Consider the following 12,094-nt stretch of genomic DNA (forward strand, 5'->3'; position numbering starts at 1 on the left):
TTGGGTTGGAAGCCATATGCCATACCTGTGGCTACCAGCGGAGCAACCTCACAAAGAAAAGTAGTTGAAGAATTTCTTTATTTTTGGAACTGACTTTTAAAACAAAGACACTAGTTCTTGTCAAAACCAGTTTTGGTAAAAGGTGAATCAGTTTTGAAGTTTATGGAATTACTGCAGTCCTCTTTGAACATATTTCCTATTTTCCCAAATAAAACTCCTGAATTAATTAAAACTATAGCATATTGGAAAAGGAGTGGGGAACATCCACTGGGTTATTGACATTGCTATTTAATTCTGGACAAACCTGCTGAAGGGTACTCGTCAGTAAAGATGAAAACACTACAAAAATTACTCCAAACAGAACAGCCTTAAGTGGACTTTCAAAACTGGGAAAATTATGAGATTTGTTTTCTTTTTACTTAAGAAGAACCTGCCATAGAGTGCCAGCAGAATTAAATATTAAACCTTTAATACAAATATACTAAAGGTGAATGCATGCATATAGCAGAGATGCACAATAAAATGCAAACCTTTATTTGAACGAAGAGGGTGGCTAAGGGCACAGAACACAGACTTGCAGACACCTAGTTAGGGTGGAAAACCCTCTACAGCCAGGTCAGTGTGTGAGATCAGGATCACTGAGTCACACCATGAGTGCACAGCAGGCCCAAGGAGGGGAGCTCTGCCGACATCTGTGGTGGCCAGGATGCCTCCAGTGGAGAACAATGCTTTGCATCCTTAGCACTTCATGGCAGCTTCACAGCAGGCCCCAGTCTGGGCTGGGTAACAGCTCATGGAATTGATCCAGAACCGGAGCCTGCGCTGAGCATGCCAGGGTTGTCCACACAGCTGGGCAGGGGACAGTGCCCCAGCTCCTGGCAGAGGTTCCTGTACACCTCCACTCAGGTTTAGTCCGGGTCTAGGGACTCTGAAAGTTGCAGCTTTTACAACAGAACCTGCAGTGTGTGCACTGCAGTGAAACAGTGCTGGAAATGCGTAAACTCTACATCTGCTACATACTCCATTGAAGTGTTCAATTACTCAATGAATTTTAACTAGAAAAAGGATAATTAATTTTACTAGTAAGAAATAACTGCAAGATTTTGGCTTCCTAAAGGACAATCTATTTTTAAATAAGACTTTTGACTTCTGCTTTTCTTTTACATGAAAGTGTGGATCTTCTCCTACAGGAAGAACATTAGACATTAGAAATGTCATTATATCATTAGAAATACAAGCAGGATATAAAACACAGAGCACAATCAACAACTCTGACTCCATAAATCTCATGACACTTTTGTTCTTATCAACAGTCTCTAAATTCACAGCTAAAGTTGAGTCAGTTCAAAACTGCATGCCCCTTAGTTTAACTTCACCCCCGCTGGATTTTAGTGTGCACTTGTTATGTCATAGTAATGTCTGGATACATCCCATGAGTCTGAATTTATTAAACAAATGTGATTTTTCAGATAATGCTGTGATAGAATGTGATATAATTTTAAGCATTTCAAAGAACAAGTACATGTTACTTAGACCCTACAGTATGGAAAATCAAGATGGACTATTTGTTCTGACTCATGCATGTTAGTTCTTTGATGTTCTATGTGAAAAACGAGGTTCACATATTTTTTTAATAGAATTTAAAAGTTTAATAAAAAGACAATCGGGAGATAAAAATAAAGATATGCCCAGGTGTCTCTGCATTCAGTCAAGAAAGCACACCTTACTAACAAAGGGTTGTCCCTTAAAAACAGAATCCTACTACATATCCATAAATTCTCATACATATTCAGACATTCTTCTTAGTATTTTTGGTGTTCCTCTGTTTTTTCTTTGCCCCCCCTTCCCAATAGATCAATCTTCCAGGTACCACTAGGTTTTATGTCCTTCGATAACGGGTGCCATAAATTTTTCTTTTGGAGGGCTTGGAGGACTGCTTGTCTTTATCTGGACAAGATAATCTTAGGATGCAGGGGGGTCTCTGACTATTTTCTTTTTTAGTCTCTGGGTTATATAAGCAAAAAAGTAGTTTGTGCCTTAATATCATGTTATAGCCTAACATATATGTATTATACCACTATTTCTAAGTTTCATCAATAACAGAAATAAAGGAAACTATATTAATACAACAAAATTTTCTAATCTTATACCTATAACTATTCATTATAATATTTGTGAAAAGCCAATAATATGATATGCATTTATAACATTTTATAATCTCCTTTCTTCTATGTTTGCTTTCACCTGAACAAAGCCTAAGACTGGAGGACCACAGTGGGAAAAGAAACAGATGTGTTTCCTTTAAGATTATATCAGTGGGTGGAGAGATCCACTACAATCCTTAAAATGAAATTGCTGTACTTTCCAGCATGAAGATTCCCCTGCTGAGACAGGTTCCTTTCAAGACAGCCAGTGTAAACCAACAGAATCATCAAAGACTGGACCCTGGCCTCCACCCATTCCTGGCCAGCTCTCCCACTACCCTGCCATGCTCAATGCAGGAATTTGTGAGGCTCCACAGAGAAGCTTGAGAAAAAGATTTGGGCTTAAACCAAACTTTTTGTTTTCACTTGGGGGTGATTTTACCCCATGCCAGTCCCTCAGTGCAATTCACTTCCTGGCTTCAAAATAATTTGTGCAGGCTCAATGCAAGGCATAAGGGGAAATGACAAGTGGCCCAGACCTGGCAAATGTAGCACCTCTCTCTACAGAAACACAGCTCAAGATAATGAGCTTTACCTCCACTGAGCTCCAAATACCCATCTGCTACATCACACCAGGAAATATCTGGATTTGTATCATCAATTCCTTACTGATCTCTGCAAAAGGAACCTTGTCCTAGGGTGACTTTCTGATGTTTGCATCCCCAGTCCTCTGCTCTGTTCATGCTGGATATTAAGTTCTGCACCTTTAAGGCTTATTCCGAGAGCATAGAGGGGGAGAAGCAGCGCATTTTTTTGTTTGCAGAAACTGCATTTACTTACCCACATTCCTTCTCTGGACTGTGTTGTCTGCAGCACACACTGTGAAACAGAGCTCTCCTTTCTTTTAAGTTAGTTGTTTGGTTTTTTTTAGCTAGCTGAGGCAGAGAAGCTCCCTGGACTGTGGCATTTCTTTTCCTCGGAAGCACCTGGCCCTGCCTCTGGACTGAGAACCCAGAAAAACACCACGGGCTCACACCTGTGGCCCACCAGGGCCTGGGACACAGCATTTTCCAGCACTGAAGTGACTGCTAAAGAGACTGCGCGAGCTGAGCTACAGCCCACAACAAAGACTTTCTGAATTTGCCATCTCTTCAGAACTGCAAGAGGTTCTATTGTTTAATATTACTCATTTTTATGCTTGTGAATACTTTGCTTGTTAAATAAACAGTTTTTTTCCACTTTTCTCCAAAGAAATCTTTTCCCCAACCAGTAGGGGGAGGGGCCGCTTTCTAGAGAATTTGCTTTCTAGAGAGACCCCTTTGGAAGTTTCCTCCCAAATTTGCCCTAAACTAGGACAAACCTAAAAAAAAAAAACAACAACAAAACACAGAAAAAACCCAAAACACAGAAAACCAGAAAATTAAACCTAAATATATGATAGATGCAGCCCCAAGAAAATTCTGGGTGTACATACACAACTAACTTGCAGGGACCCACCTTCTGCATCATATCACACCAAACACCATGTCTGTATTTCTCTCCTATTTCTCTCAGGAATGAGTAGGAAGCCTATTGAACTATCCCCTCCTCATCTCAGACATGAAAAAGTAGTGTACAATAACATTCTAGCTGCATTTTACCCTCTTGCAGAGAAATTTGTTATGAATTAAGATCTGAAGATTCCCTGAGGGATCTTTCATTTACAACAACTGCTTCCAAAGTCTGGACAAATGATCATGACCTTGGCAGGTGGCAACCCAGCTGCAACAGCTCAGTTGTGAGGTCCCTCGGTCTGCTGAAAGCACTGGTCACAAACCCAGCTCATGTATTAGTTCTGTGCACAGTGCTCTCCAAAAAGAGAAGTCCCATGGATTTCTGCCTTGGAAGAAAAAGAGACAAAGCTTAGGCATGCTGGAGCCTTGTCACCTGCAGCTGTATTGACTAAAGGCTCCTTTACCATAATCACTTCTCACAAGCAGAATTAGCAGGTTTGCAGTTTGATTTTGGTATTGAGCCCAAATAAGCTGCTTCCTAGAATAATGCTAAAATAAGTGATCTACAGAGGCTTTCACTTCCTTCCCTGCCCTGTATTGTTCTCTGCCATAAACATGTCAGAAAATAAAAATTTAGATAGCTCTCTGAACCTGAAATCAATTTCCCCCCAAAAGCTCTGCAGAGAAGAGTCTAGGGTATTATAAAAGAGTTATAATACAGAATAAAATTTTAGAAAAACAGAATCAATTTTCTTTTTATGTATCTCATAGAACAGAAAGCAATTGGACTTTCCTCACATCTTTTTGCTTCTTGAACCTTCTTGGGCTCATGAATATCATCAAGGATTCTCATTAGCTGCCTTTCAAAAAAAACATGAATTGCAGGAATGCCTGATTTAGTTATTTTTTGTGTTTACTAGGCACTGCCAGATTTATAAAAGACTGGCTGATGTCAAGATATTGACTTTCCAAAGCTCATGCTCTCCTTCACATCAGACATCATTTAAGTTCTGCACTCAAAAGGACATCAGAAACTGTAAGTGGTATTAAAAAACCCAATGAAAATGCACTCCATCAATCTGGTGACCTCATGAAATGAAGAAAAAAAGCTCCATCATGAGGAGAAGATTTAAAAAGAAGCCTTCTTTAGCTCTATTTCACCAAAAAGGCATGTACCAGGAAATTGAACTTTGAAGCCTCTTATGATACCTGAACAACTACGCAACCTCAGGGCTTTGGAGTTCAGACAGGTTGGTGTCCCCAAACAGTCTTGGGAGGCAAGAGCAGATAGTTAAGACATCCTCAAGCACCACTTGTCTCTCTTTTGGCAATGCAGGGTTTTTTCTTCCCAGACACTGTCCAACAACATGGGAAAAGGACACCAACTCAGATGAGTTTTTATTTTGATTAGAGCTGAAATACAGAATTAGTTCCTTAAACCCAACATGAAAAGTTGGCAGCATGAATCTAATCTTTGCCACATGAACAGAGAAGCCAAGTCTTTTGTAGCTACTGGTGTGACAGACAGCAAAAGTAAACCTATGTGGATTTTGGTAGACTCTAACAAAAGGACAGGGAAATAATAATTTTTCATTGTAGGTGTTTACTCTCCTTCCTGTCTGGAAGCAGTTGTCAAGCTGCAAAATCTCTATCTCATTAACATAACTCTGACATGAGATGGGAATCAGATTAAGAAAATTAGTATTATATGCTAATTCCAACAGGTGTTAACAGCTAATAACTCTCAGCAGCTTTCCTTCACAGTAAAAAGCTCTTTTGACTTAATATAAGATGGACTTTTCTTTGCTGCTGTGTACATAATCATATCACAAAGTCTTATCTTCCAGTTTACAACCCCTGGTTTAAACAAACTTTTGTTGTTTTGTTTTGTTTTTTTTAAACAGAAATACAGAAAAAAATCTTCTACATTTTCTGGCCATCTTGATAAACCTGAGCTAGATTCATCAATCACCAACCGAGTCTCACACCTCACCCCAGTTTTCATTGTTGGTTCCTTCTGAGGACAAACTTCACCATGTGTGCCATTTCATACACACCTTCCATCTGACTTTGACAAAACTAAACTCACAAAACTCCCAATTACACTTTCAAGAGAAGGAATTACCTTTAAATTTTGATAAACTGATGTAGATAAAGATGCATTTTCCAGTCTGGTGAACTGAACTTCAGCTATCAGACTGCAAATTAACACCGGTCTGTTCCAGAAATGCTCACCTCATGCCCTGACACCTGACTTTACTCTTATCCCATTGCCATTACCTCCTAAAACTTACCAGCTGGTCTGGTTTTAAATGATTCCAGAAGTGGAATTTGCTGTCAAGTATCTGATTTGAGGTTTTCGGCAACTCCAGTCTAAAATTAGGGTTGGTTGGTTTGGTTGCTTGGTTTTTTGTCGTTGCCCTACTTGAATTTTGACCATTACACAAATCTTTCTAAAAACAATTCAAACCACAAACTAAATACCTCAGCTTCCTTTCCAGCTTTGCCGTCCTTTTCTCTGGGAACAGTTTTCACTGCCAGCAAGAAGATCTTCCTTCAGTTCCACCGTTTTTCATGCCACAGGGTAAAAGCGACACCCCCGTCTCGCCCCGGGCTGAGCGGAGCCCGCACCCCCGGCCCGGCCCCAGGGTTCCCCGGCCCGTTCCCGGGGCTCCCCCCGTCCCTGCCCGCTCACCTCCGGGCTCCGCCAGCGGCCCCTGCGCTCCCGGGCGGAGCGAGCCCGGCGGGCCCGGGCCCGGCCCCGCTCCGCTGCCCCGCTCCGCCCTGCCCGGCTCTGCCCGCCCGGGGCCCGGCTCACGGCGGCCTCGCGGGGAGAGCTCGGCGCGGGGGGCCCAGCACTCCTTCAGCGAAATTGCAGCTGCTCTTTGCGCGGAAAAACAGTGGTTAAACTAATGTATAGTATTTCAGTCGAAACAACGAGAAAGTGCTCCTTCTGCGGACCACGGCTTTGGAATCAGCGCAGTACAGTGTGTAGATTTTAAGGCCGGAAAGAAAACACCCTTAAGATGATCTATTCTGTCCTGTGTTACGCAGGCCAAAAAAAATTCCACTCCGTCATTCTCGCTCTCAAGCCTTGGGAGAACAGATCCTGTTTGCTGTTCCTGTGCTATAATGCATTCTTGGAGCACTTAAGGCTGTGTTCCCTTGTCGCACCAAAATGCTGTCCATCAGCTCTTTCTTGCCAGACTTCTCTAAAGCTGTAGTCAGCACGGTTATGATGAGCATGGTTATAAATATCTTTGCAGACAGAAATGTGAACAATTTTTAAACAAACACAGTGACTTGCTAATAGTTTTCTTGCTTACCTCTTTAAGTCCACCTGCTCCATTCCCACTAGGCAGTGCACAGTCCTGCTGCTGGCAAAGGGATAGTTTGTGAACAGTCTGTTACAGTAGCCAGGTTGCCAAAGCGTGTTAGAGAACATAGTTACACCAAGTACTGGGGCCCTGGAGTTACCAATCCTGTCAGGAAACTCTGGCCATCTCAGAGCCTCGGGGGACCCCAGTGCTCTTACGGGCAGATTGCTGTCCGGTATCTCCTTGTGTGGCATCACTGAAACAGCCTTAAACAGTGCTTGATCTGCAATGTCTATATTGATAAAGCCAGTTTTTCTGGGGCTGATCCAAAACTCACTGATGTGAATGAAAACTCCCACTGACTTCCAAAGGATTGAGATTGGGTTTCCTATGAACTAAAGTCTGCTTGTTTCAGTGTGTGCAATAGGTGGAACAAAAACATCTAAGACTCCTGGAGCAAAAGAAGGTGCTCAGGTGTTGTTTGCCTTTTATTTTCCTTGGGTTCGCTGTGGCTCTTTTAGTTACAGAGGTATGACCCGAGTCCTCCCCTTCAGGAGGACCCATCTGTGTGCCCTCACCAGAGGGTCCGTAGCACACAGACCCACAGCAGCACCACAACCCAGCACAAACTTGCCAGGCTCTGCACAGCAAAGCAGTTCAGAAAACAGAGCCTTGGTAGAAGTCCTAATCCTGCATGCTTCAGCAGTCCATAATCATAAATCATGGTGAGTTTAGAATTACAAGTGCTGAATACTGCTACTCAGTCCCTCTGCAGAGTTCTGCCTTCAAGTCATGAAAGAGACTTTCTTTTTAGGATCTGTACATTAAGACATCCAAAGGGGTCTGAAGGACAAAGATGGACACACAGTCTCGTACCTATCAGGTTTGTTCAATACTTCATGAAACAATTAGTATATGAGGTACTTAAAAATCACTTACTATTTTGGAATATGGACTGCTGAACCTCTGCTGAGTTAGTATTTATATGACAGTATATTTATGAGTATACACGGGTTTATAAAAATGTAATAATTTATCCAGCAGATGCCCATTGTGAACAGGATGATATTGTGTTCTGAGGTCAAACAAATCCTCTAGTTAGAGTCCATGAGAATGTTACCCTCTAAAACTCTGTTCAGTGAATCCAAATGAAGCTTTGAGCAAGCCTAATGGCCGTTTTGTTTGTGAGCTCTGGGACGTGATGCTGGGCACTGGAAAAGCAGAAGGGTGGCCTTTGCCAATGGGAACAGCACCCTCGAGTGGGAAAACGAAGTAACTCCCAGTCAGCAGGACGTGAGGTAAGCAAAATTAGTTCAAGCTGGAGAAAAGAAGGCTCTAGGGAGACCTCAGAGGCCCTTTTAGTCCCTTAAGGGGCTCCAAGTGAGCTTGGGAGGGACGTTGGGCCTGGAGGGACAGGACAAAGGGGAAATGGCTTCCCACTGCCAGAAGACAGGGTTAGGTGGGATACTGGGAAAAAGTCTTCCCTGTGAAAGTGGTGAGGCCTGGCACACTTTGCCCAGGAAAGCTGTGGCTGCACCATCCCTGGAAGTGCAGAAGGCCAGGCTGGATGGGGCTTGGAGTAGCCTGGGGTAGTGGAAGTTGCCTCTGCCCATGGCAGGGGTTGGAATGAGATGGACTTTAAGGTCCTTTTTAACCCAAGCCATTCTGTGATTTTATGAAATTCAAAATGCAATTGAGCAGTGGTACCCCCAGAGCTGGATGTGCCCAGGTCTGGCAATGGTGGATGAATGCTTGTGCCTGCTGTGGAACATGATCTGGGCAGAGCTGCTGGGCATTGCAGCCTTACTGGTCCATCTGCCCATCAACAAATCTCACCTTGTGAAGATTCTTGCATTTAAGTCACTCTTAAGTTGTGACTCTCATGACAGACTCTCATCCTACTGTTTTATTCATGTGCCTCTCAATCCTAATGAGGATTCCAAAGCCATTATAACTCAAGACCAGGACACAGTGTTTTCATGGTATTAGTTCATCTGCTCTTGAAACATCTACTGTTTATGAAGAAAGGGGAAGGCTTGGCTTCAAGAGATACTGCAATTCCTCAGGTCTTGAGAGAGGATGCTGTGAGACAGTATATAACTGGAACTGCACAGGTAGTTCATGGAAGAACATGCAATTATTTACACCTGAAATCTGACAAGATGCTGTTGCTAACAGGACTATCCTTTTGAACATGCTGTTGGGGGTTAGGTGTCCTTTTTTGTTGTTGTTGTTCTGGCTTGCCCGTGGAATTTTTACCCATTAGCTGTGGGCTGGGCCCAGGGAGGGGAAGGGGGCAGGAAAGGAGGGTAGGGACAGTTTTTGGCTGGCTTTCTTCAGCTTTGGGGAAAGACATTCTTTTTTGGGCGCAGAGCTGCTGCGGTAGAGAGAAGGGAATTTCGCCATCACCCAGATGGAGCTGCTGCTTCTTCTCCTTCTTCCCTCTTTGTTGGTGGCCTCGCACCCCCTGTCCTGCCGGGATGTGTGGCAGTGCCAGCCACCACTGTGGAGCTGCTGATCCACCTCATCCACCAGCCCAGGATCTCAGCTCATCCCTGCTGTTCCAGCTGAGTGTTCCTCGGAGCCCTGCAGGAGCACCGGGACTGACTGCCCGAGGGGGTTTGTTACTCCTATCCCCAGATCTCTGCCTAAAAACCCCTTGATTTCAAAATTATAATAATTTGGAGGGAGGGGGTCTACATTCTTTCATTCCAAGAAAAGCTCCTGCCCTGCCTAGCAGACACCTGTCTTCTAGAACCAAGACACATGCCTTTCTGATTATCACTTTATGTCTTTTTGTCAGAGCAGAGTAAGTTGGGAGTTTTGAAGGAGCCATCAGCAGCAAAATCAGAAAATGACTTTCCTAAAGATCATGGTGAGACATAAGCTTATAGTCAGGCAATGAGGGTGTCAGGGGATAGATACTATGGCTGACACATCACTGATGCATCTCAATAAGAGCCCAACCATGATTAACTGCACCAAACCTCCTCTCAGGAAATGCTCATGTTCTGAATCAGTGACATTACTCATGCCAACAGTCCTAACACTTACAGTCTGAGGAGTCTTAAAGTCTTCATGTCATCAGCTAAGCCAGGTCATTAAAATAAATCCTCAGTGTCTTCACAGAAAGCAGGTATCTCTGTTCCAAGTCTGCTGTCAATTCCTTTTGTAGAGGCTATGAATTCTAGCTCCACCTGGGTGCCTCCACATCTGCTTGCTCATGGCACCATTTTGACACTGACTGTGGCCAATGGGGTATTGGGTTTTACATGACTAAGGCAGAAGGAGTCCAACATTTCAAAAAACTGTACTGCAGTAATGGAATGGAATGTATGAGCCAGTGGTGCAGAGCCTGGGTCTGTGAATGCCATCGAAGCCTGCACATTATAGCAGCAAGAGCTTTGTTTTACTCACAGGACCTTTATAAATTACATAATCTCCTAGGGAGTGTGCTCGGAGTGCTTTGAACAGGTCTCTGCCATTTTAGTTACCCTGAAATTCAGAGTACCAGTTGGGATTTAAAGAACGTTCTTGATTAGAAAAATTTGAAAATCTTCTAGGTCTCTTTCCATCTACTAATGGCTATTCCTGTAAAAGCGATGTCTTCTATGAATTTTCTGGAATAACAGCTCCTCTTTGAGGATCAATACCATCTCAAGACATGCCTTTACTGCTGATCACACTCTAGGAAGATAATGTGCAGCTTCCTGTCAGCACCATTTCCTTTTCCCCACTTAGATAATCCTGAACTCTGGCATTTAGTTTCTTCATTTTTTCAAGCCTGATGCAGAATTTTTTGTTTGCATGATGTCCTAAGGTCCTCCTTATCTGTCTCTCAGCAGCTGTTTACTACCCAGACTCTAAATCCTGCAGTGTCAGGTGATGCCCATTGACACAGCTCCACTTCCTCTCCTTCCTTCTGACACCCCCACCCCAATATTATGACACTGCTGTCTGCCCCAACTGTGTCATTTGGTTTCTGGACCCTAATGTTTAGGACCACAGAGGGACCTCAGATTCTCTATGCAGAGACAGCACATCCTACATCCCATACCCATTGCTGCATATTGCAGTTCACTCACCTGCTCCTGCTGCTGGCATCTGCTGCACTGTCTTACTTCCACATTTTTCCTGACACGTATCAGCCTGAATTGGTTGTCCTTGGATATCCTTAGAACTTTGGGTATGCAGAGAAGGTGGCTTATTGCCTGGTGGCAAAGTTAAGTATCTTTAGTGAAAGGTAGAACTCTGTGAGTGTAGTAGAAAAAAGAGAGATGCAAACATCATGGACACTCTCAGATACCATGTAAACCCCTCCCCTGGCTCTGGGGAGGGGCACATGGGAGCAGCTTTGTTCCTATTTTAAGTAAAGACCAAAGTATCCAAGACCCATTTGTCCTCTCCGTGCAGCCTGGCAGGATTTGGGTTACAAGCCTCAAAGACCTGCTATTGAATGTGCTGCTCCAGGGGATTACAGGCAGGAAAGCCATCCCAGGATCTTTGTCCTTCTTGAAAGGATTTCTGAAGTGTCTGGTCTGTGGCTAATATTAGACACTGCAATTTCAGCAAGTAATCCGGTGCCCTTTCTGTACTTCTTGGCTCTGCCCATTCCTTCTGTGATTTCATCCCATAGCACCATTATCAGGGTGAATGTCAGGACCTCAGGACTCATGTCACTGGACACTTATGGGTCCCTTGCTGATATTCTTGTTGAAGAGGGTGAAGTGTCCCAAGCAAGCCTGCCAGAATATGAGAACATCCTCCCCTTCCCCTTCCAGTGCAGCAAAACTCAGGATGGTATACTGAATAGCTGATTTTGTTAGAAACAAAACTGACTTCATTTCCATTCATTTGCTTTTGAATTTCATTCACAGGTTCTCTGACACTCATATAGAAGTACTGAGATGAATGTGTGCAAGTGTTGAGGTAACACCAAGAACAGACAACACTGGCTGATGAATCCTCATCACATCTCTCTGCTCTTCATGAGTTGGTGGCCATATGCTGTATTTTGCATACACGTTTCATACCCATCCTGAGGGTCTTGCTCCAGAGAGTTCCAGAGCTTCACCAAGCCTTGCCATGGCACAGGTGGTACCCTGCAGCCCTGCAGCCAGCCCTAGGAACTGAACAGACT

The 12,094-nt window shown here is 43.6% G+C and overlaps 1 protein-coding gene across 5 annotated transcripts in view; it reads right to left on the bottom strand.

The window, feature by feature from the left end:
* Positions 1-7,256, bottom strand: part of CERS4 (ceramide synthase 4) — a 45,521-nt gene extending 38,265 nt beyond the window's left edge. Inside the window, exons 1-2 of one of the 5 annotated variants that reach the window (XM_086862849.1) lie at positions 6,333-6,400; positions 6,122-6,171 (exon numbers count right to left, since the gene is read on the bottom strand). Coding sequence is in view for 1 of the 5 variants with exons in the window: in XM_086862848.1 (XP_086718974.1) it covers positions 6,964-7,208 (245 nt within the window). In the remaining 4 variants the exon portion in view is untranslated. Of the gene's footprint in view, positions 1-5,762; positions 5,922-6,121; positions 6,249-6,332; positions 6,463-6,963 lie in introns of those variants that run through there. The other 4 variants (XM_086862848.1, XM_023943131.2, XM_023943130.2 and 1 more) reach the window with 4 other exon arrangements.
* Between the last annotated feature and the right edge of the window lie 4,838 nt (positions 7,257-12,094).

This window comes from Cyanistes caeruleus, chromosome 25, assembly GCF_971803275.1.
Source record: "Cyanistes caeruleus chromosome 25, bCyaCae1.hap1.1, whole genome shotgun sequence".
In the NCBI taxonomy this organism is placed as follows: Eukaryota; Metazoa; Chordata; class Aves; order Passeriformes; family Paridae; genus Cyanistes; species Cyanistes caeruleus.